Source organism: Zeus faber (genome assembly GCF_960531495.2).
Source record: "Zeus faber genome assembly, chromosome: 9".
Classification (NCBI taxonomy): domain Eukaryota; kingdom Metazoa; phylum Chordata; class Actinopteri; order Zeiformes; family Zeidae; genus Zeus; species Zeus faber.
Genome location: NC_137197.1, coordinates 6,611,335 through 6,637,823, shown reverse-complemented (window position 1 = coordinate 6,637,823; position 26,489 = coordinate 6,611,335). Strand labels below are relative to the sequence as shown.

Below are 26,489 nucleotides of genomic sequence, written 5' to 3'. Positions count from 1 at the left end.
GGTTATTCAGGTTGCACTGCGATTAGTCATTCTTGCCCTCAGGACGTTGCTTTGGCTCTCAATGTGACAGAGGGTTTGAACTTTCAGAGGCGCATCAGGTGGATTTGCTCATGCAGCACCACAGTTCACCTTTTGTGCTGTGTGCACTTCTCCGTTAACCACAGGTATTGACTGTAATTATAACATCGATGATCGTGATACGAGACTAGATATTGTCTCTGATTTTGGTTATCATAATATTGATCTGTAGTTAAATGTTGTGTTTAAGGCCGAATTGCAGTAAAGCAAATGCAATTTTCTGTTGTAGCTGTTCTAATCAATGCCTCTACTTATGATTGTTCCTCAAACATTTCTTGTGTGTAAATATCTTATCAAAGCACCAAAAGACATCCCCAAAATATTGTCGAATTATCTAAATTGTGGTATTTGTAAAAGATATTGTGATCATTGATCTGGTCAATACCGGCCAGCCCGTACCGCAGAACAGGGGGTTTTCAAGTCAACTCGGATTATTCAGTTCCGTTGGCCATTGAACATGAAACTCAGGCCAGGAGAGGTGAAAACAGGGCTCTGTGGCTTTGCACCCGCTGATTCATCGCATAGGACAATGAGTGACAGCAGCATAATTCATTGCCTCTCAGCAACGTGTTTTGTTTAACTATTTTTCCTTTTGTCATGGTTTCAATGTGCAGTGTAGCTTTAGTGTCCTAGAATTGCCCCTTTGTGCATTCCTGTTCACACACATAACCACACACACACACAGATTCAGAGGTAGTGGGTTTTATTTATTTCTCTGCTGTAATTGAGTTTTACTCTGCAAGGACTCTCTCTAACTACACTCATATGACCTTAAATTATATTGTGGTGCAAGCCTTGTTAGTCGCAGAACTGAAGAGTTGTAGTTCACATGAAATAACCGCAACAGTAGATACCTGCACACGCTCAAATTCTTACTCTGAAATCCTAAATGAATATATTTATATACAGTATGAAATGGCTAATCAGGGACTGGAGATTTATTTCTATGCCAACAAGATGCCCCAAGAAGCTTTACTTGAAAGCACTATTTATCAGCGCCGCACATATGAAAACATGGTCATTATCTTGCAGAGAATCTTTCAGCTGTCTGGACTGTCCGTGGAACAATGATTATATTATCAGACGTTCTCAACCGTGACATCACTTCATATACACACAGGGTTGTGGGACATTTCAAGACTGATATATTGATATTTGATTCACATGACACTGTTTCCTAATACGTAATGTGGAATATCTGCACTTTGACCAGAATTATCAGTTTTGAAAGTACTGTACAGTAAGAATGATTTATTATTTAGCCTCAGTCTGCTGCGTATGACCTTAAATGTGAATTGTAGCACATCCAAATAGCGGCGCTGGCTCCAAAATAATAATAAAAGGGGGAAAAAGAGGAACTTTCCTCAAAGTGTAATTGCTTTTGATGAAAAATGTTGTGACCTAAAAATGGTGTCATGGGGCAAAACAGCCTGAGAACAAGCTCCATTATGTTGCACAATGTCCTTCAGCAGATGCCTCCATCCTAAAAGACTCATGCATGTCATTCACAGTCGAACCAAATGGACGTCGTGGTCTTGGTCAGCAAAAGCCTCAATATGAAAAGGTAACATCAACAGAGTGGCCCAGTTGAATAACAGGTTTATTTTTGCGCTTCTTTAGAGTTATACAAACTGACAGGTAGAGGGTTAGAAAGTGGTTGGGTGGAAGAAAACAAACCGAGAAGTGGGAACGGAGGAAGCGGAGGAAGATCCTGATGAGGTGGAGCGTTCAGGGTGTAGCTCCTGAAACGGAACTCAAGCCTGTCCTGAAGGGCAGGGTGTTAGCGATTTCTCACTGAATGGCGGAACTGTCCGCACTGCCCGTGGAGCGACGGTCGTGGCTGTTTGGAAATAAAGTATTTTTTTTTTTTTTTGTTGTTTTTGAATGGGGTGATTCCTGGGAATGCAATCTCGGATCAAATTTTCTTTGTAACTGCGTTGAACCTCTTCAGGGGCCGCTGTGCCCACTTACAGAACAACTTGTCTGGAGCTGCATGAAAAAATAATTTCATCATGATGAAAGAGTTGAGGAAAGACAGCCAGCAGCTCGCTCAGTGATAAATGAATGTCTCATTCAACAATTATCTATCCATGACTCATTTCCAAAGCTCTATTTAATCAGGCTGTAAATCAGAATGTTCAATCTGTGGCCGGGTAATCATTTGATATTTCCACTTGTAGTGTATAGTGTTTTCGCAATATCATATGGCAAAATATTTTGCATTCCCAGGAAATAAAGACATTGTCATATTGCGTGACACTATAGTGTGGTCTACGTTTATGATGACAGAAAGATATCACCTGAAATGAATACAAAAAAATCGATCCTTGGAGGCCACTCTCATCTCTTTTCGCCTGCATGTCACGGGGATATCACAGCGAGCAGTAAAATCAGGGGGGGGGGGGGGGGTGTGAGGGGTTTTGACTAACCTTGGATTTACTGCGGGGGACGTCTGAGGACCCGGGACACATCTTGATGCAAGTAATTATACCCCACTCCTCCTGAAGGGAAAGTAAATTCGTTCAGTTTAGACCTTCGATCAATCTAATCGAGTGTAATGATGCTGCGGGCGGTGGGTCTCTCTGTTGTACTTGGGGGTGTTACTGATTTAGTGGATGATCGCCCCCGCAATATTAAACATTTAGAGTCGGACGGTCAACTTCGACATGAAATAACAGCCCCTCATTTGTGTCCCCGCTGTGGTTCCGGTCCTTCAGTGGCGGGTCTACGCCAGCGCTGTGCCTGTGATGTGACGGCTTGTGGCGTTTCCACAATTCTCAGGATGTGAGGACCCTGTGCACCCACCATGAGGCTGTCTTTGGAGGAACAGATTAAAGATATTATCCCTAAAAGATGAGATTAGAGATATCTGCCTCCTTTACTTCCTCCCCTCCTTCATCGCTATAATCCTTCTTTACTTTCTTTCTTGCTGTCTACATTTCTTCATTTTCTACTTCCTCTATTGCTGTCTACATTCCTTCCTTGTTTCCTTTATATCCATTTTCTTTCTTTCTTTCTCTTTTTCCTTCAGCTTGCTTCCTCCTTGTCCCCTCGTTCTGTGATTAGACGGGTAGCAGCATCTTGGCCAGGGAACAGTCGCTCTGCTTCTCCTCGTGGTGTTGACCCGGTGTCTCGCTGCTGCTCAGTAATCCACCAGCGGTCGGGCGGAGCTCTCGGCTGGATAATCGCATTGCTTTAGAAAACAGAGTCAAAGATGCAAATGACGTGAGGCGACTGCAAATGAAAGAACGAACGCCCCTCCACTCTCACACCAGGGATCACACACACCCCCACCGTAGACACACACACACACTCACACACTCACACACACACAGTACAGGTACAGCTATAGTATCTGTATTATGAATAGATCCGTCCCACCTTGAGACATCAGTTTAAATAAAGGGGAAAAAAATGAAGGGATAGTAGTTTTATCCATCATCGTGATTAATGTTTTTAACAGTAAAAGTACGTTGTCACTCTGGAGGATACGCTTCGTATTTTTGATCAATGTAATTAAAATTCAACATGTGGTGTCCACACAGGACGGCTGAGAGCAACAAACAGCTGCCTCTGTGTGTACAAGTGTTTCCAGTGGTGACAAGAGCAATGGCTGGGGTATTTAATTTTCCAGCTGTGAAGCATTTGAATAATTGATGATTTAGGTAATGAAACATTCAGAAATGAACGGAAGACTGCTTATGAAATGTTTTGGGCTGATTGGAGATTCCTTCGTACGCATACTTAATAGATTCCCCAACAATATTACATGAGATTGTCCAGTACCGTAGTCTTATCAAATCTGCTTTCCCCCAAATGGGATGACTTTAATTAATACTATTTTTAAGTCTGTTTTAACACAGAATGACATTTTGATAAAATCTGTTATTTGTCTGAAATGTATGGAATCGATGCATGTCAGTAGTGAGACCCATAGAAAAACTTTAAATGGCGTAAAAATGCCACAAATATTGTATAAATAATATGGTCTTTGAGATTGTGATGCAGCAAGTGGCAGATCTGTTCCATCAGCAGTTAGCACTGACAAATGAGATTTAAATATATATATATATATATATTTTTCTTTCCCGAATCTTGCAATTTGGAACTGCCTCGTATTGTATGGCCAAGGAATTCCGTAAATTCCAAACATCGCTTGGATTATCACTTGTTTAACATAACACCCCTGTTTTTAATCAAGCTCCTGGTGCAGCCTGACTCATTATGTCTCTACTGACAAAAGTGGTATTACTAGGGATTATATTTGTATTTGGGAAGTGCATTGTACAGTCCAGTGTGTAATATTCAGATAGTCAGCCTTCTCATGCAGTTTCTTGAATAAAAAAAATGATTATCAACATAATGGCCACATTATACTGTATAATCAAAGATGCAGCATTAATGACCTATAATGATAGAATGAAGCTTTGTTTCAGTGGATCACGTCACTGTGTATCTAATGTGTTCCACCATGAGATAACTATCATTAAAATATACATAAATAACAAGATTCATTACAGTTATTGTAAGAAGATAATGTTAAGTATGTTACCATCATGAACACATTTGTTGTTTGATGAGAACAAGGTCTGCACCTCCCTTGTCTGGGGCAGCCTTTAGAAAGGAGTAGATATGAACAAACCGCCAAAGTTCCGGGGCCAGACACTTGTTATGAGGGCCTTGTACAACGTTTATTTTTTAAATAAAACTTTGTGTTTTTTTATGTTATTGTATGTCAACGATGTGAGTAAATTCAGATTTAGTGTTTGCTTTCACTTTTCTGCAAGCCACATAGGTATTTGAACTTTGATGTCTGTCCTGCTGAGATTACGCTTGAATGGTAACCCTATTGGTGCATCGCAGAATTCGGAAGAATCTGTTCATTTATCCTGGATCCCATTTACTTTACATGTCCAACTTTGACACTGAATTTAAGAAGCTCAGCGTTTCCGTTATCCGGTATTTGCTGGTTTTTGACCGGGAAAATCTGTTCGAGTTCGACAAATTTAAATCTCTCCGGTCAAAATGTCGCCCTCTCCCTCGTGGACAGGTTGTGCTTGTAAACGCACACGGAGCGGAGACGAAGTGCAGGCTCCAGGACGCTGAGGACGAGCAGAAAGATCATGTGTTGTTGGGACACATACATCGATAGCTTGGTGTTTCTTTGGATATTTAAGTTCCGACCCAAAGCAGACGGTAAATATTCACTGTTTAAAATATGTTGATGAGACGTCCCGACAAATACGGACAACACCACAAACGTTATTATTTATTTAGACCTACTTGTCATATTTACTTTGTTATGGATTCAATCAAAATTTTATTTTAATGAAATGTTAATTAAAGCAGCTGCACTTATTAATATTGAATTATCAAAATTAAGAAAGAGAAGAAATTATGAAATTATTGGATTTCAATTCTTAATATTTATTTATTAATTTTTGAAAATAGTTAAACTAAAGGGGTTTCTTTTATTTTGAATATTCAATCAATCGACATGCCTTGGTGATGTCATTCTCTATATAGCCTGCTTATCAATTGTTTTTAAGCTCAATAAACACAAATAATAAACCGGAATCTCTCCCATTTGTCCGGGAAATTGAAATCTCCCAGGACACGTTGACCAAAACCAATTCTTTCTAACGGACACTAAACAATTAAAACATAAATACACAACGGCACGACACAACAACACTACAGTGCATTGCACTGCTGCCTCACAGCAAGAAGGTCCTGGGTTCAATTCCCGCCTGGGGCGCTGTTGGCACCGTACTCCGGGCGGGTTATCTCCCAAATAGGAGCCTTTCTGTGTGGAGTTTGCATGTTCTCCCCGTGCTCACATGGGGTTTCCTCCACCTCACGTCAGTAAGGACCCCCCCCAAAAACATGCACACGTCATCGTCTGACCAGCGATGGACACTCGTCACCAGGTCCCCGGGTGCGTAGACGAACGCTGCCCACTGCTCCTGGCTGCCCCCCCGGAGGAAGGACAAGCCAGGATGAGTTAAATGCAGAGGCCTCATTTCACCGGCCACCATCCAAAGCATGTGCGTGTGTGTGTGTGTGTGTGTGTGTGCATGTGTTGTAGTTTGGTGTGTTGCGTGATAATTAAAGATTCTTCTCCTTTTTCTAACAGACAGGATTCTCAGTTGTTAATAAAAACCTGAATATTTGGTAATACAAGGTCCATCAAAGCAAGTCCTACCGAAAAATATTGCTTGGTCTTGATATGATTGAGATATTCACAGCAGGAAATAGTTAAAATTATGTTGTTGTTTTTTATTGTTTAGTTTTACTTAAGTTTGTCATGCATTCCTTTTAGACAATTGTAAAATGCATTAAGATAATTTTCCTCAAGTGCTGTATACAAGTGTAATAGATAAATCCAAGCAGTCAAGAGAATTTAAGTTGTTGACGGTCTCTGATTTAATGGCAAACTTGCTTCACTCTTTAGAGATATGATGTGGATCCGACCGGGTAAAGAGCACCAACTCATACAGTTTATTTTTAAGACAACCATATTAAAAGTGGTAAAGTGTAATGTCCACAGCTTTTAACAGCTCTCTCTGTTTCCGGAGGCGACTTTCACAAAAGTCTTCATCAAAATGAAATCCAATTAGAAAGAGGGGAGTACTCATTCTATATCTCTCAGCTCCATGTGCCCTTATATTCCCCTGGAGCCTTCGACTCCCATTTATTGAACAATAATTCCCACGTGTACCGGTGCAGAATTCATGTACTTGCACACGATATTTAAAGCAGCCATGGCATGGTGACTTAAGCATGTCCAAATGTAATTTTGGGACGATGGTCAGTTACAGAGCACAGCTACCGCCTGGAAACGCTGGGCACCGCTCACGTCCATCACAAAATGTGCCTTCACTGAGAATTTGCTCGTGAAGTTGTGAACCTGAACATAACGAACATAATGGCAAACATAATTTTCCTATTTGAAGTTGGTCTTTTGGTTCAGTCTAAATGTGTTAAGTGTTTAGAGACATGCAGGAAGGCATGAAATTAAAATGTGTGATTCTGTCTTTTTAAAATCATGGTAAAGCTTTATGCAAAATCAATTACACTAGTGCCAGAGCTGATATTTACAGTCAAATGTTTCTGTAAATTTGAGGTCCGAAGACCCTGAAGTCTACATGATGACAGAGCGTCCACCAATGTAATCCCGTCTGTTCGCGACATGAACGTCCCCGCCCTGTGGCTCAGCTGTAGCTCGATCACTTGATCACTCTATTGATCACAATGTTCTGAGCCGTCTGAGTACGATACATTGGTCGTGCGAGTTTGCTTTCCTACACCCACCGATGTCGCAACCACAACTTCAAATCAGCAACCGTCCGAGAATAATTGGTGTTTACTCCAATCCAGCCGACGACCTAAAATGAGTTGGACTCCCCGGCTCTGCACTCCAGAGCTTCATCCACATCTGGACTTACGGTTTCCGCTGCTCTTTGTAAACACATGCAGTTACGGAGCTTTAAAACGGTTTGCTTTTATAGTTCAAGTTTGATTGTTTATTACCCTAAATGCATCAATCCAACAGCCATCCCTTTTTTTTCAAATGTGTTCATAATAATTTGGATTCCCATCCTGAAATTTCCTGAAAGATGCCCAAAACCACCCCTTAAACTATTAGCCGCGCTTCCCCATTCCCCGAGGTCACATCGCTGCCATCTCAAGACCTTTTTCCCCTCTGCTGCTTGTTTTCCTCTCAGGGAGAAGATGCCGTTCCACCATGTGACGGCAGGGCTGCTCTACAAGGGGAACTACCTGAGTCGCTCGCTGTCGGACAGCGACAGTGACGTGCTGGCCAGCATCTCCGTGGAGGAGCTCGACGGTGAGCCTGTTGGTTGTGGGCCCAGCCCTATGTCCTGCCGCCATCTTCAGCTCCATAAAGAGTGATGCTAACACTGTTCTATGCACCTGAGGCAGGTAGTTCAAAAGAGCAGGCGGACATCTCTTCGAGAGGTGTTTCTGATAGGTGTTTGAAACATCAATCGATTATTCAATACGCTGTTAAATAGAAAATTAACTTTTTCACTCGCCAATGCTTCCGTGTTTACAGGGGTTAGATAGTCAAAGAGGAAATACTATTGGAACAGTTTCCCGGGTGAGCTGAATGGGCTCGCAGTCGGTTGCAACAATAGGTGTTTACTCCAATCAGCTCCATCTTCCTCCCACCGGCCTCCCGAACAGCTTCGGGGGGATGTTTACCGGGGCCCACGAGCCATTAGCCGTGTTTGTATATCTCCTTTAACAAACCGATTGAACGGCATGCCGGGACAGACAAACAGAAGCAAACATGAGAGCTGAGCCTAATGATCCCTGCGAAGCTCACAACCCTGTCACTTTTAATTCTGAGGCTGGACGTTGAGGTGTCGTTAGCAGCGGACGCCGGGGTGGATTTAGTGTCAAGTATTTGAACTGGATAAAAATAGAGAATTGATCCAGACTGTGACTAAGGTGACATTTATGCTATGTTATTATTGGGGCGTGGTCACAAACACGTGACAGGAAGTTAATTATGAAAGAGGCTAAACAAATATGCGCCTAAATCTCAACTTAGATCTGTGTTTTCTGAACTGCTGGGAGATACTATGATAAACGCTTCATTTTTTGGTGCGGAATGCTGATGAATGGTATGATTTGGTAACTCCCATTCTCCTTCCCAAATTCACCTCTTGTCATTCTTTTTGCAATACAATACATTGGTAATATATTCCTTTTCTGATAAATATGACATTCTGAAATGTATTGTTACTGTCCGAACCGCTGAGGATTTGAAAGTAGCGGACCATGTTTGAGGGGATTGGCATCTCTAAGTCAGTGGATATTATTATTTTTTATCTTGTTTTGTTCACCCATATATCATACCTTGCCAAATTTATGATCCAGTCATAGTGTTTTTAACCGTGTCAACTATCGGTATTTGGCATGTCAACAAAGCAGTAGTTTTTCATTATCATGCCAGCCAAAGAGTTTTTGGGGCAGATCGTGAAGGCATAAAATGTAAAAATGTGAGTCGTTGAAGCAGGAACGTCAATGTTGAGAACACCAGGGAGCTGGAGGCTTAAGTTTCAGGCAACAGCTCATGCACAGATCTCAACATTACAGACAACCAGGCCCTGATATATGGGACTAACAGCGATTTTCCACCATTGTGCTCTGCCATCACCCTTGGAGCTTTGTTTTGCCTTGTGCCCAAGTACCTGTGACGATTTTATCTCCTGGTGTGTCCTTGTACCGAGTGGCATTAAGCAATACTGCAGTTAGACTTGGGTGAACAGAGCAATATATCAGCAACTGGTAATTGGCAGTTGTTTTTTTGGGGGGGGGGGCTAATTTAACGACCTTTAAAGCACAATTCAAAGCGTGCACGAATAGGAACTGGTATTACGCTGCTGCTTCTGCCCGTCCAGAGAAATCCTCAAAAAGAAGAAATAAATAGCCGTAAACCCAGTTTTTAGGTCATTCTGAAACAGGCTTTCTCTCTTTCTTTGGTACGGTTCAGTTGGGTTCAGATATTGGAGGAACAACGCGGCGGGGCAGAGCGCACTCAGACAGACCTGTTATCCGGGGGAGCCGCCGCCACCTCCTTCGGGGGAGCCGAGACGCAGACCGGAAGGGTTTCTCCAGGATAATTACACGATTTGATCCTTTTATTTTTTATTTTGCTATCCTTTAAAAATGCCTAATTAAGCGATTGTTTTAACCGAATCTCCTCACTGCGGCCAGTGAGACCCGGTGCTCCGTCCGGCAAATGACTTATTTTACGTCCTTTGGCTTGTTGGATGCGTCCGGTTTAAAAACAAAATAATCCCAAATAGGATTACAAAGCAAGAGGGAGACAGGGGCGCATGGAGAGGCGCATCGGGGCTCCTGCGATCCACGCTTAAAAACCCCCCCAAAAAACGCACCTGATAAAAAGGGCACCATGGGGCATCAAGGGGCAAAGGAGCAGGTGCTTGGGCACCCCCCGCTGTATATGCAAATCTTGTGATTATAATATAGCAATTTGTAATATAATCTCAAAGAGAAAGATTTTTATTTATTTTGTTTCCTTAGTTTCTTATTTGTATTGAAAATGAAAAATGTAAACCTATCTCAGAGAATTAGAGCAGAGTTGTTTTTTTTTTTGCCTCTGCTCCAGACAGCGGGCAGACAGAATATTTCGACAATCGCCCGTTGTTGGGCTGACGGCTGCCGGTTGGAAAATTATGACATATCGCCCAACCCTAACTGCAGTCCATTGACCAAGCGTGATCGTAAACAAAGTTGACGAAGAAGTACAGAAAAGAAGTTCAGCTTTCAAGATCGGTTGTTTGTTATTTACTGTTGTGTCCTGCAGCAGCAGCCCTTAACCCCAGACTCCTCCCACCTTCACAGGGGACTTGGTGGGCGTTGGATTGGCACCATGCCACTTGTACAATGGAAAAGCATCATTATCCATGTCCTCTTGGCACAACATTACGTATACAGTTAGATCGTCACATCAACGTGCACATCTCTCACCTCTACAATGTTGCTTCAGCACGGCGGGACACGGCTAGAACTTAAGTCTGGCGCAGTGTGACACCACACGGCAACAAACAAATCTACAAGCAAGCAGCTCCTCATCTGGGAGCACCGAGCATTTCCAGCCCCAAGACGTGTGATCCATTACTCTCAGCGTAGCATATCTCACCAGCGCTTATGTGTTCTGCCCGCTCCTGCTTTTGGCATCACTTAGCAGCACTGTAGCTACGGCTGTGTTCATGAACCCTTTGTTTTTTCTTAGAGTCTCCAAGTAATCACTCCTGCCCGCAGAAAGTAAGCCTGATCGATAATAGGCTGCCCGAGTCAGCCATGGCTGCTGCACCAAGAACCAAGCAAACCAGACCCGCCGAGACCCCCAAAATATTAATCCGATGAGGCCACATTGTGATGCTGCCGGGCAGATTGGACGTGGAGTGCGTCGTAATAGCAGCTCTTCCAACGATGCTGCTGGATTTTTAATATGCATAGATATTTGGCACTGCATGAATTTTCTCATTTGAGTTCACAGATTTAATGTGGTGCAGTGGGGAAGACAAACATGTGTGGTTGAAAGAGTCTTTGCCTTCTTGCGGTCAACCAAATCCCTCCTGATTTACAAACTATATTTTTTTCAAGATGTACACAGAGAGATATTATACTATATATATATATATATATATATATATATATATATTTAGGTTTTTGGTAGTCAGAATAAAAAAAAATTGTGTTTTATATATACTATATTCTTCACTGTAAAGTTGTCAGACTGAATCTGAATGCAATATTGGGAAATAGAGAAGTTAAAGACATTATGTTTTGCCTTCTTCACCAAAGTAAACAACCATTAGGGGCCCTTGAGCAAGGCATCACAACAGCTCACGGAACCAGGCCATAAAGTACGGCTTGGCAACATAGTATTTGAAGGTATATCCATATGGCTTTTTCAATAAGATAACTAAAACTACAGATTAATCCACGCCTGGACTGAAATTTGTTTTATTTCCTCAACACTCAACACTAGAGAGGCCGCCTTGGTAAGTTGTTTGTATTGGTCCCTGTTAAATGAAAGTATTTTTGACAGGAATTAGAAAAGGAAAAATAAATCAGGTTACTGAGAAATAGGTTACTCAGCAATCAGGTTAAGATTCAAGATTCAAGAGGTTTATTCGTCACATACATATACATACTTTCATACATATATGCAGTGAAATGTAATGCAACGCACCCGGTGATAACACACAATATGTCCTCGGAAAAAAATTATTTCTAAAAGACCAACTAACTGACTCCTAAAACGTAATACATTAAGTCGAATACTTATAGAATAAAAAATAAAAATATATAGAATAAAATAAAATACAAATGAAATAAAATGGAATAGATAGAGGGAATATGGTTATGTATATGGAATAGGCAATTATGTATATACAGATATGTCCATTAAAGTGGCATGTGAATTAAAGTGGCTTGTGAATAAAGTGAGGTATTGTTTGGGATAATACAGCACAGTATACAACAGTACGGCGCAGCAATACGGCATCACGAACAACCCTGAACAGTGACACAGTATGCGGTACAGTATGCTACATAATAGTACAGTAGGTAGTGGAGCCTATTTGTGTGGCTCAGTGAGGACCCCTGGTGAGGTCAGCGTTGACAGTTCTAATGGCTTGCGGGAAAAAACTCTGTCTCAGTCTCTCTGTTCTCGCTGTGTGACTGTGGAGGCGCTTGCGCTTGCCCCACGCAGCAGCTGGAACAGTCCGTTGTTGGGGTGATGAGGATCCTTCATGATCCTACGGGCTCTGCTACTACACCTCCTGGTGTATAACTCCTGCAAGGGGGGGAGGGTAGTTCAAGTGGTACGTTCAGCTGAACGCACCACCCTCTGCAGGGCCCGGCTGTCCTGAGCAGTACAGCTCCCAAAACAGGCAGTAATGTTGCCTGTCAGGATGCTCTCCACTGCTCCAGAGTAGAAGGACTTGAGGATCCTCACCGAGACCCGGAATTTCCTCAGCTGCCTGATGAGGTAAAGACGCTGCCTCGCCTTTCTCACCAGAGTGTCTGTGTGTACAGTCCATGTTAAGTCCTCTGTGATGTGGACTCCCAGGTACATCTCTACATCTCTAGGTTACTGAGATGCATCAAAAATATATCCTTAATTATAACTTAGAGATGTAGTTGCACGGTAAAAAACGAATCTCATCATCTTGATACCATATTGTCCAGTTCTAGTGTTGATCCTTTATTTTATTTATTATTATTTATTTTCATCATTATTACAAGCAGACGTCTTGAGCTGACGATGTGTACATCTGCCTGTACATTTCAGTAATGATTGGCAATAAACATACAATATAAACCATCTTGTTCTCATTCCCCGCTGCTGCTTACGCCGCATTCCAATTCTGCACATTCAACCCTTCTGCCTGACGATATTTAAAGAGGCTATACGCCATTTAATAGCCCTAAACAAACGCAGTAGATTGCTTTTGTTTTGGGCTGTTAAATTATGGAATTGGCCTGCGTCAGCCTCTTGTTCTTTGCCGTGAGAGGAAATAAGAAAATAAAAATCCCGCTGCATCAACTGAAGAACTGTATCAACTGAGGGCGTTTTATGATGGATTTCCAGTCAAGTGGTGGCATTCCTCACTCCCAGTGGTCTCAGGAATCTATAATTTGGTACGTAAGGTTTTATCCGCTGCCATGTTTGTTTTGGAAAGTAATTAAACAAGAGAGACATCCTTTTTGTAAATAAAGATAAATAAATGACTGGAATGGAATAAAGTTACATCATATTCATCTGTTATTTTGATCATATTAATCAGCATAATCCTTGTGAACATCCTGTCACAGCTCTGTGGAGTCGGAGCGGCCTGCAGTCACAATGTTTAAAAGTAGTCAAACTAAAATGCAGTGTGATGTGAAATTGGGGTGTGTCAAGGCCTGCTGCGGTAAACATTGCATTGCCTTGATAAGCTGGTACTGCATAAAGTCTTGACCATTACGGCCAAGACTTACGTGAGCATTAGACAGAAATCCATTTTAAGGTTTTGCGCTCGTATGTTTGGCAGGTGTGGGAGCATGAAGTTGCTTAATTAAGAAGGAGGAGGCAGGAACCTGTGCGTTTTGCAGTCTTCTCCTCGAGCTTTAAAGTGTTTTTTTACGGTGGATTACAGTCTCAGACTCTTGTGGTAAAATATACATCGCCATTAGTAGGGGTGCAACGGATCACAAAACTCACGGTTGGGATTTTATCATGGTTTTCAGTCATGAATTATCATTTTTCGGATCAGCAAAAAAAAAAAAAAAAAAAGGGAGACATATATAACTTTTCTTTCCAATTATTCTGTAAAAAACTTAAAGTAGAACAGAATTAAGTGAGTTACAGTCGATTTTGTAGAGAAGTCTGCATCTGTGAATGCACATTGTATTTGTTTACCAGCAGCTCTTGACCGATCCAATATGGAGGATGAGCAGATGCGTAGCGGGGACATACAGCAGCTCATTCTGGACATGTGGTCAAGTAGCAGCAACAAAGTGCGACGTACCGTGAACCAATCATTGCTTCAGAGTAAAACACAGCAGCATCTGTCTTGTTGATCTTATTTTCACTGCAACTCTGCATCGAGATTTATGGTATTATTACTTTAAAAAGTAGCAGCGCCAGTAAAACTGTATTTCACTATGATGGTTAACCTTTGGCAATTGATCAGCGGTTCACATGCCAGCCGAACCGTGGGGGGGCGAGCGGTACGGATCAACTACGATCCATTACAGCACTAGCCATTAGTATTGGAGTTTACAAAACGCAATAAAACCATCGACACAATGTTCCTGATTGTGTGTGTTTGTGGTGTGGTTTACACATTAAAAAACACTGCAGGAAGTGTCAGTGTTTGCAGATGAAGTGAGTTCTGCTGTTCGTGTCTGTTGAGAGGTGAAGATGGAAGCTCTGTTAAAAGCACCAATCAGATTTAAACTTGAAGGTTAGAGTTCAGTGCCGCGTTCGACCAGTGGAAGGAGTTGCACAACTGTTACAAACACCAACACATGCTGAGGTTGTTGACGCCATTTGTATGGGAATTGTTACTCAGAAAACAGAGAGCTGATGCTCTGGGGACCAGAAGGACTGCCGGCGCGCCACTTTATCCTGCTCAGCTTCAAGCTCTGAAAATAATATCAATATAACAATGACAAATCTTCGACAGAAAAATCAAGACAGAATAGGGATGCTCTGCTGTTTTTTACTTTTTATTAGAGAGAGAGAGAGAGAGAGAGAGAGAGAGAGAGAGAGAGAGAGAGAGAGAGAGGCCAAGGGCAAACGCCTAATGCAGTTAATGACTTGATTACACATGTACCTGGTCCATCGGTAGGCGCTACCCTTGCACAAAGCATCTTTTAGTTATGGCCTAAGGCCTGGTCAGATGCTACACTCACAGTTCAAACAGCAGGATCTGGATGTATTATTGAAAAGCTTATGTTGAGGGCGTCAGCAGTTATGCTGATGTGTCATTAAAAACAATCCGGGGTGAATTCACTAAGCGACTGTGAAAACCAGCGCAAGCAACAGAAAAAGCAAGCGTCTAATTCACAAAGCATCCGCAAAGGGTGAAATGCACCGCTAGCTGTGCTGCCACGCAAGTAGCGTCTCGGTGCGCAGTGCTAATTGCGCGTATTTAAATTGGGTATTATTCATACATTTGGTGCAAAATTTGCCCCGTTCTTCTCTTGTCGCAAAAAGCTTCAATTTCTCAAACACCGGCGCTAACAGCCACACACAGTTAGAGTGAAGCTCTTACTGTCTGCAGAGACCTGCCGCAGCTGAAGTGCATTTATAAGCGAGTGTCACGCCCAGACTTTCCAGTGTTCTGGAAATTATATTTTGACATTATTGTTATTATTCTTATTACTGTCATGGCATCCGTAGGAAAGCGGAACGAGCAGTTCCTGGTGGTTTTAAACGAGCACTCCAAAAGCAACCTGTCTAAACTGCGGATAATTTATTGTGCAAATAAGGCGACAAAAACGGTTCCATAATTCCTATCAAACTCAAAAGACATCAGAAAAAACAACAAAAAGTTATGGAGAGTTGCGATAAAGTGGTCAAAAGTGGCATTGAACCACAGAGGGCGCGCTAACCTGCAGGACCATGGACAGCTCCGCAGGCCGCGGCCCAGAACTTTGTGGTAGAGCAACATCTAAAATATATGGAACATATAAACATATTAAATTCACTGTCATCATTTCTACATCATTTTAATATTAAGATTCAGTAAGGACGAGAATTTCTCAAGTCAAAATGTAAAAACATCCACATTTTATCCATGTGATAAATGAACTTTGTGGGAAGAGTAAGTTTTATTATAGATTTACACATACTATTTACATTACATTACATTTAGCAGATGCTTTTATCCAAAGTGACTTAAAATTAGGGGTTAAGTGTCTTGCTCAAGGACACTACAGCATGCTAGCAGGAGGAGCCTGGGATCAAACCAGCAACCTTTAGATCACTAGACCACCAGGTCTACCGCCTGAGCTACCATCCCCTGTGATCTAAATGTTTTATAGTCACTGCACATAAACCTAAATACCCGGCCTCCCGGGACAATTGCCAGTATTTTTGAATTCCTGTGATTATGACTCTCACACTGGAGTAGCCGAGACGTTAGACTTGATAATCTCAAACCAACCGGACGTCCTCTGGTCCCAGACGAGTTTCATCGGCTCAATAACAGCGTATTTAATTTAATCTATAATCTGACCAATAATGGCACTGAAGCGTCCACATTCAGCCAATAACATTCATATATTGGTAGGAATTCAAAATTATTTTGAAAATGCAATTAGGAATACATTCTCAGGACTGTGAACTGCATGTTGAAACACTGAAAATCTTGTTACAACGATGCTGTTTGCCCAAGTATTTTTCACCAGTGCAATATCTGCACTCGGGAGACTGGATGTTAATCGGTCGGCCCTCCCTGTATTTTAAATCTACTTCAGTGAGGCGGCATTGACCCTGAAAGACTTTGTGCCAACTTTTGCGAGGCGGCTGAATGACAAACTGGCTCCGGCACCTATTCTGCTCTATTATTTTCCCTCAGATATTTGTTTTGCTCTGCTGCCTTATGCAAAGCACACGCAAGCCGTCTACCATGAGATAGGGTTAGACAGGGAATTTGCCGAACCGAAGCCTGGAGCAAAGTCAGCTTCAGAGACATCAGTAAATGGCAGCGGTGGACTTGGAGACTTTGAAAAGACTTCACCAGACGGCATCACATGTTTATTTTTTATGGTCTTTGGTGTATGCTTTGCTTGACTCTTGGCGACGTTCCTGGGCATTAAGGTTGTGACTGAAGAAAGCTTGTTGCGGTTTCTTTTCTGACTTTCTGTTGTTGGTTTGTAACTCTGTTTTGTCACCAGTGCCTGTGTTTTATAATTTATCGATGAGCTCTCTGTCGTCATATGTGAGTTGCGGAGGGGGCAAGGTTGTATTTTCAGATATGAGCGGTGTAACGGGACGTAGTTGATCCGCGATCAATACAGGTCGGCCCCCCCACGGTTCGGCTCGCATGTGAACCACGGATCAATTGCAAAAGTTAAACCATCATAGTGGCGCTGTTACTCTTTAAAGTCATGGTTCCATAAATCTCGATGCAGAGTTGCAGTAAAAAGAAGATGGACAAGACAGATGCTGCTGTGTTTTACTCTGAAGCCACGCTTGGTTCACGGTACATGGTGCTATGTTGCTGCTTCTTGACCAGATGTCCAGCATGAGCTGCTGTGCGTCTGCAATGTGTACTGACAGATGCAGACTTCTCTACAAAATGAACTGTAACTCGCTTCATTTTGAAAGGATTTTCCATGAAATTTAGTTTGTTATAAACGTGAGAAATTGGTTTCTTGCCGGAATTCTTGTTGGAGTTGCGTGGTCGGATCTACGTAATCCTATTTTTTCATTCACTACCATGTTTAAAGGGAGAAGGTATCATACGTGCCTCATGTTGCATTTTAATTTAAATCGAGTATTGAATATTTTATATATTTTAGATTTTATTCAAACATTTTCTTTGAAAAACTTTTGTGAAACTTTTCATTTATACCCTGGGAAAAAGTTCCTTGCTTTAAGTGTTTTACAGAATAAATGGGAAGCAACGTTTTGTTGTTTTTTTGGGGGTTTTTTTTTGCTAATACGAAAAATGGTCTGATCTCTGACTCAAGACCGTGATACGATCCCAACCGTGAGTTTCGGGATCTGTTGCACCCCTATCAGATATTGATGAAAAATACACCACAATTGTACTTACCCTGTGTTTGGAATTTGCTCTTTTGTATGTGATTTTGGTCACTTGATTGTTATTTCTGGAGCACTATAATATACCATGTTGAATGGGCTGATCCATGATCAAGCATTTGGTTGATATCTCAGTAGGTGAGCACTGTATGCTCATATTTTCTGTATATTTCTAGTTGGAGCACGAAAAGATTTTCTCTATTCCAGCAGCATTTATTCATAATCAATTTATCTAATCCATGAAAGGGATGGGGTTTTTTTTTGGGGGGGGGGGGGGGGGGGGGATTAGCTTTTGTCTTTCTGACCTTTCAGCATTTCAAAAGCTTGTGAAGTGAAAATGAAACCCGAAGAACAAGATGGTAGTTGTTTTAGATGCAGCTGTGTTTGTAACTATTTCTGACGCATTGCCGATGTCACAGCAAACCACTGCAAGACCGCTCCAACTGACACATCCGCTTCCACTCAACCCAACCACTATGTCGTCCCTCAAGGAAACGTTGTAGTGCAGCCAAGTTATTAAATTTCATGATGTCACATCAAATGATATGAAAGCACATACAGTTACGAAGACGCCCCATAAGATAAAGGTACGGACACCAAAACACAGGTTGTTGCTGTCTTACATGTAGGGAATCCATTTGAAGAATGTGTTATTGGCTAAGAAGATCAACAGTCCATGGAAAAAACTTTTTTTCTGAATATGTAAGTAGCACCATTAACACACAATAGCGTGTACTGCAGGAGCTCATTGCAATTGTCTTTGTTCTAAGATGTTGTTTACGTGTTTCCTTTGTTTCATTTTGCCACTTTGGTCCAAAACTTGGCTCAACCTGATTCAGACAAGAAGTTGGGAAGTCGTCTCTTTACCCCCCCCCCCCCCCCCGCACATTGGGAGCCTTGAAGATAGGGAGTAGTTGTGCATGAATGAGCTTGAGTCACACGAATAGATTAAACCTGGCCAGATCATTGTTATTCTCTCCAAACAACTCCCAGACACAGAGAAGTACTCTGGGGGTAGATTTATCCAAGAGTCGCAAAAAAATATCTCCTTATAGCTTTGATTTATATCTTTGAAAAGGTGTGTGTGTGTGTGTGTGTGTGTGTGTGTGTGTGTGTGTGTGTGTGTGTGTGTGTGTGTGTGTGTGTGTGTGTGTGTGTGTGTGTGTGTGTGTGTGTGTGTGTGTGTGTGTGCGTGCATGCGCGCGCTGGTTCTCATATGTACACTGACAAAAACGACCAACTATAGAGACATTGTATTACTCCAAACGACGCTGGTGGTTTGCTTTCTCTGCACCAGAGAAGACGCTATTAATCCCCGGGGTGGAAATTCGGGTGTTGCAGCAGTAAAACCCTGCAAGTCTAGAAAGATAAAAAAGAAGACGAAATGAAATACACATAAGAAAGAAAGTTACAGAAAGTTAACAGGCAGCAGCACTTCTACAGCTGAATGTAAGTACAGACGGCAGATGAAAGCTGTGTTTCGCAACGAGGCTGGAATGATAGTACTAGTTAAACAACTGATCTAGTAAATGTATTGTCTGAGACAGTGTTTCAGTAGTAACAGCTCTCCCAATGATAGCAATAATAATAGAACATGATGTTCAGAATCTACCCTGTGGTATCTGTGTCAAGCACAGCCAAAACATCCATCCCATTTAAATAAGTGGGTTGGGTACATAATACTTAATATTTAATTACTTTGTCTTGGGCTTACGTTGTTCTCCCGGTGGACAGTTTTGGAATGCCATCAATGCGTTGACTTACTTATTGATTCAGCCGTTGTTCAGCTGGGTCATGGCCAAAGTCATTCTCAAACCTCCACAGAAGGTCACTTTAAGAAAAGTCACTTCACTCTATTTTCCCTCAGTTATTTTGAATTTGTTCTGCTCCTTCATGCAGAGCACATGCAAACTATCTGTTTTAATTTTTTTCCAACCAGAGATAAGGAATTGTGCAACAAAGAAAACAAACTCACTCAAAGGGAGGTCTGTTCATTCATTCATTCTCTGTTCAAAACCTGGAATCTTGTATAGTTTTGTAGATGGGACTCTTGTCTTCAAAGACACACATTTATATTTGATATTTAGATGTACTGTTAAATAGTATAAACCAAAGAATTTCAAATGTTCTTCTGAAGCACATTGGTGTCACAGAACAACATTTTTTTGCACTTAATGCTTCTACACATGCACCAGGTCATTTTACTACATGTATGTGTGCTTGTACAAATACAGATCTTGAATCTTGAATCCAGCGCACCATGTAAGAATTGCATTACAACGCTCAAGACAAGCCTGATCCTGGAAGCCTGATTGGTGATTTTCTTTATATGACCTCAAAGGTGCGGTGATGATGTTCAGTTTCACACATGTAGTATAGTATGTATGTAGAAGTCATAGTACACTATCCCGGATACACCAGGAGCCATCAGCCTCATGTCATATTTCCATTCAGCGTGGTTTGGGTGCTCAGTCTCCTCCAAAATCACTTTATTTATAAAGTTTTAATTATAAAGTTCAGTGTCTAGGATTTCACCAGGGGTGGGGGGAAAAATCCATGACCCGATTTAGGATTTAATCGTTAATCTGCCCAAGCCTACTGACCACACGTAAACAAACTGGACTCGTTGGCCATTGCTCGTAGGTTCCTGACGCATGCGCAAGTTGATGTATCAACATCAGTGTTTTAAGCTCTGTGTGGATGGAAGACCAAAACAGAGAAGAAAGTTGCGTTTTAAACTTTTTACTGCTAACAGATGAGAAAGAAATGAACAATGTATTGAAATATATTGCAGTATCATAATACTAGAGAAAGAAATCAGAAAGAATCACAATATTATGGTATCGGGACACAAGTATCGCTATAATATCGTATCATGAAATCCCCGGTGAATCCCACCCCTAGAGTTCACGTCCACTGAAAGCAGAGCTGTATATGCCACTTAAAAGACCCTCCAAAACCGTCTGTGCTGCACTCCAGAGTTAGAGCCATGTATCCTGTCCTCCAGACTCAAATAATTCAGCGTTCAAAAGTCTGCTCATGCATGCCATGCAATCATAGTGTGCAGAGAGTCAGAGAAGTGACATTCCGCTTCTATTTAAAAATGCAAGCAGCCTGTCACTCACTCACTCGTTTTCTCGCCCTCTCTCTCTCTCTCTCTCTCTCTCTCTCTCTCTTCCTCCCTCTTTACTGTCTCACCATAAGCCGTCTCCTGTGTGTAGGCACATTTATGAAATATGCATTTGTGAGAGCAAAGAGGATCCTGCTGACTTCTTCCACTGAGGACCAGATTGCACGCTGAGCAGTGAGTGCAACAGTCGCTGACTCAATTGTGTATATTTGAGAGGCCTGTTTGTCACTATAGTGACAGGGAAGGAGCTTCTATAAAGGTTTTTGTTACTCACGAGGCTTGGGCAGATTTACGATTAAATCGTCAAACACGATCAACTCCATTGATTGCGATTGACATTGATGCCAGACCATTTTTTATTTTATTTTTTAAGCCGCCAGGTGTACAGTCAGTGCAATTTCCCGTGTTTTGAAACTGAAGTGGAGGGACGGGGGGAGGGTAGCAGAGGCTCTTGCCCTTTCCGCTCAGAGCTGTAACCACTTGTGATCGGACCTCACTTCCCCTCTCTAAATGCAAATATTGTGATTATAATGTAGCAATACAAAATAAAAAGGTTTCAATTTATTTTGTTTCCTTAGTTTCTTACTTGTATGGAAAATGGAAAACGCAACCCTACCTCAGAGAATTGGAGCAGAGTTTCTTTAATGTTTCCTCCGGACAGCGGTGCGTCGTTTCCTGACTCTCATGCGTGTGTTTTTATTTTAGATCTATTTATTTGTGTTTGTTTCCTATGTATGAAAGGGAAAATTGTAAACACAATTGAGTTAAGTTTTGAGCACAGGTTTTTCTTTTGGAACCGTTCCGTCCCGTTCCAAAAGAAAACCTGTGCAAGTCTCCCTGTTGCTTTCCGTTGCTATGGGACTTAATTTAGTAAAAGCTGCATGTTTTTGTGTAAATACTTTACTTGTAAATAATAAATCCTGCACTTCTGTAACGTGGAGACCGCATTTGCCGCATTACAATACAATGCGCGCATGCACCACCCCCTCGATAAAGTCACTTGGATTGGAATTTTGCAAACACCCCAAGCCTATTACACACTCAGCAAATACACCGCGAAGGATACCTGTAAAGTCAAATTATGTTTGGAAGGATAGCAATTCTGCGTGAAGACCAGAAATGCACATGCACACATATAAAAACTCAGACGGACACACTACGCATGTACTACCTTCACACCCCTCCGTGTCCATACATTCGATCAGTTCTCGCTCGCAGCGCCAAACCTGTCGTTTCACACGTGGTTTGCAACATGAGTAAAAAAGCACGTTTAAAAAGGAGTTGAGTTGGTCTAATCAGAATGGACACAGATGCCCTCTTAGGGAAATTAGATTGATCCCACGCAGGGTGGAAAATAAACACGAGCCACCGGCCAAATGCAATGGTAAAATATGGCTGAGATTTGTACGTTTGACTAATCTAACAGCCTCTCTGGCAGGAAACCAGGCATTATTGGAACCTGCATTTCAATTCTACTATTTTTTTGGGGCTGCAAAGACCTGGAATGCAGTGGAAAAATTGTAAGACCTCCAATGGCAGTGTGTTATATGAAAACAAATTCTGTAATAATTGTTATTGTTACATCACATCCTGTAGAACATATTCATAGAATAAAATGAAAGAACATAATAAACTATACAGTACAATACTAAAAATTATTGTGTGTGTCCTGTGTATGCATTTGGAATGTTAATTATTTGAAGCAGAAACCCTCAGCACCGTACTATTATCAGACTCTCCACTGTGAGAGTAGAAGGAGACTGCATATCTCTGTTTTCATATCCCAAAAATTATTATTGAAATTGCCTGGATACCCAACACCTTTAATTCAGCTCGATACTACATATCCAGTTACCAGATCACAGGACTGGTAAGCTCTCAAAGTTTATGGGACCAATACTGACTGGTAAACATAGAATGTTTCCTCATTCGTAAAATGAAATGCTCATGCATAGTTATTGTTACTATTATTCACATTATTATTATATTTTAGTTGTAATAAAAGTATTATAGCATTGGATAAATGATCAAAATGGCAATATACCTGGAAAACAAACAGAGGAAACGGTTGGACGGTGGATGGATGGAGGTCAGGGAACAGGGCGGCACATGGGATAGACTGCGGCGCGGGAAGGGAGCGCATGTGACTGCAGGTGGAGGGAATGAATTGATGACTGGGCTCAATCTCGTTACCCAGAGGCAGCGGAGCAAGACCAATCACATGCACAGCCCAAACCTGGTCCGACAATGAGGGAGGCAGGGAGGGAGGGAGGGAGGGAGGGAGGTGTGAAGGATGATTAATGAGAGAGAAAAGGGCGACGTGCCCGAGACATTTAGCAAAAAGTAAGATGAATCGAATGGCGGTTAGGAGTATATTTATGATCAGAGGGGTGAATGCCAAGGTAAGTCCCGCGACGTAAAGATAGAGGAAGGACATGGGTGTAGGCTGTTATAAAGAGGAGAGGAGGGCTCAAAAACACACTAGCGCCGAGATAAATACAGACAAGGATGTACATATGCTGTGTTTTAGGAAGGTGCCTTAGTGTGGGATCTGGGGACACACAGCGGTCATTCCAGAGGTTCCAGTGTGTCCCAAGCAAGATTATTTGTTCAACTTCACCATTATTTAATTCTCAAGATGTTGGCACCATCAGCCAATGTGCAATAATGGTGGTTTGTGTTCCAGTTTCACTGTTATCACCCTAACTAAAGTATAGACACTAAATCATATCTCGCAATAAAAAAATCTGCTTAGATATGGGAACAGTCTTACGGTCTAATGCATGTCAAATTCAGGGTCTTTCATGTGGAAAAATAAGGTTGAGAATCACTGTTTAAGGGGCTGATTTTGGTTGGTTGAGAGAACATTGTGTAAGGGATGCTGAGACCGCTTCCTGTGTGTCTTGGCAGAAATCCGAGAGGCGTTTAGGGTGCTGGACCGGGACGGAAACGGGTTCATCTCCAAGCAGGAGCTGGGCATGGCCATGCGCTCCCTGGGGTACATGCCGAGCGAGGTGGAGCTGGCTATCATCATGCAGAGACTAGACATGGACGGTGAGTCACGCTGGCGTGCGCGCACACTCACACATGCACAGTGAATACGCGTATTAATACTGCCACACACACACACGCACACACACACACACACACACACGGAACACAAACTCAATCACGTTGACAGGGCAATGCATTCAAACGCAGAAACAGAGGTGAATGTCCATAAATACACAAGCACACCGTGTTCTGCCATGCACCTCGTTTGTAGAACATTTCTGTTGTTGATGTACACATGTTGTTGAGGCACACGCTGCCATTCACACTAGATGGCCCTAATTGTCCTCGTCCTCTGCGGAGGCATACGTTCCACGTGCGTAATACTGTACATTAACCATCCGTGCACGCATTGGTGGCTTGTTTGCGTTGTTCCGCTGAACGTACCCAGTCCACAAAAAAAAAAAAAAAAAAAAACACGACGAGGAAGAAGTGAATGATCCCACCGCCGGCGCGGCGCAGGTTGAGCCCCGGGGCGTGAAGAGCGAGCGTTTCCATGCACGTATCGTTGTTTTCCGGCCCGGCGAGAAGAGAAGGCGTGAGGCAAGGGGCGCTGAGAGTTCACCACAGATGAGATGATCGCGGGGGGATCGCAGGGGAGATGCACATCGCTCACACACCGCTGAGCTGTGCTGATCTACTTAATGTCGCTTTACACAATGTTCCAGAATGGGCTCAGCCAATCGGTACAAAGGTGACGACAGGCGGTTGCGGTGGCGGCCTCTTGCGCCACATTCTTCTCGAAAACCGACGGAGGACGTAGGCCAGCTGAAGTTTACCACGAAGATATTTGCGACTGACCTTTTTAACTTTGCATCTGCACTGAGAGAACAACGTCAGTGGCAGTGAACCAAAAACGCACCATTATGTTGAAGGAACAGCATGTGCTGCAGTCGGGGTTTGGAGACTGTGACCGCTGTTACCTAACAGTGTTGCAGAGTATTTCAAAACTGTATTCGACGGCAGTCACAATATGTATTATGCAAATATGACACAGTGTGAGATCAGTGGAAAAAATGTTTTTTCTATCACAGACATATACTTAGCTTACTTAGCTTTTTTTTTTTTTCGGTTAAGGAGAAGTATCGGAAGGCAAGGCGTGTTTCCTTTTTCCTCCACTGACTCATTTCCATTCCGTTCTGAGGAGAGCGTCGTCCCTTGTGCCCGAGGGCCAAGTCCCGCCGCTGGATATAGGAGTTCAGCTGCTTTTAGAAAGGTCGCCGCGCTGATTATTTCCTGGGCGTCTAATTCCGAAGTGGAGTTTGGTTTTCTTTGAGTTTACATTACCGGGCTGTCTGTCTTCCAAATATCAAAAAAAAAAATGAACGTTTACGGTTGTACAATAGGATAACTATTTTTCAGGCTGGAACTGAAGCAGGTGTAGTGGGCAGTTTGTGTTCTTAGCCTTGGAATACTGGAAAACTCCAGTATTTTGTTAACCTTAATCTTATTTTTCGATCGTTTGGAGTCAAACCAAGGGATTGGCATCAGTATCTTTTAAATTGACCCAATATTGGAGCGGTGTTCAGATTTTCATTGCTCAAAGTACACACAGTACGTGGAATTCTTACACAATACAGTATTTATCGTATCCTTTGTCCTATAAAATACTGGTTTCTAGTCTTTTCTTTTTAAAAATCCACAATGAGGTGAGTAAATTCTATTTTTATATAGCTTTATATAGATGACGAAAAGTTAAAGTGAATTATTTTGTGGAAGGGGAAAGAAAGAAATAATTTGTTGACAGTGGGGAAACGGTGCAGAGACATGGAAGAAATCAAAAAGGACCTAATTTGGTTGATAAGTATTGATTTGAAAACACAACATGGCGGAAAAGCTGCTTAAATTCAATCAGGTTAATATATTGTTTGTATATCTGGTGGTCTGACAGCTTATTCCTTGTCCAGATTGATTTGTGGGCTCGCACGAGGCTAAATGAGAGCTAAACTCTCATCTATGATTTTGGATTGTTTGTTCTTTAGTCGCTGTCTTTCAAAAGATAAATGAACAAAGACATTGAGTCAAAGGGCTTGCTGTTCCTGTTGCTGCTCCTGTTACTGCTGCATCTCTCTCCTCCCTCGTTACGGCCGTGCTGGCAGGCACTTTCACAAATCCTCTTCTCATCATATTCATGTGCATATAGGCACAATAATAAATAGCTGTGATCAAAAGAACAAGGCTTCAAAGGGGGGAAGCTTCACCGGATGAATGGCAGGCCATGCTGATGACTGTATTCGTGACGGGCAGGCGGCCGCCCGGTCCGGACCCGCACTTAGAGCCATCGATCCCAGGCCGCAGCAGCTGATCAGTTTGAGATGGAGACGGGGTTATTTTCGTCATTTCCTCCGTTGTCAAGACGATCCATCAGATTGTGATGGACCTCTGAATGCCCTTCACAGAGTA

At 42.2% G+C, this 26,489-nt stretch overlaps 1 protein-coding gene across 1 annotated transcript in view; it reads left to right on the top strand.

Annotated features, from left to right (window-relative positions):
- The window catches only part of LOC307234586 (calcium-binding protein 8-like), a gene marked incomplete at both ends in the record, with an annotated part of 59,467 nt that overhangs the window by 2,871 nt on the left and 30,107 nt on the right, over window positions 1-26,489 (top strand). Inside the window, 2 exons of the mRNA XM_080006388.1 lie at window positions 7,806-7,927; window positions 23,946-24,089. Coding sequence (XP_079862514.1) covers window positions 7,806-7,927; window positions 23,946-24,089 — 266 coding nt within the window. The remainder of the gene's footprint in view (window positions 1-7,805; window positions 7,928-23,945; window positions 24,090-26,489) is intronic.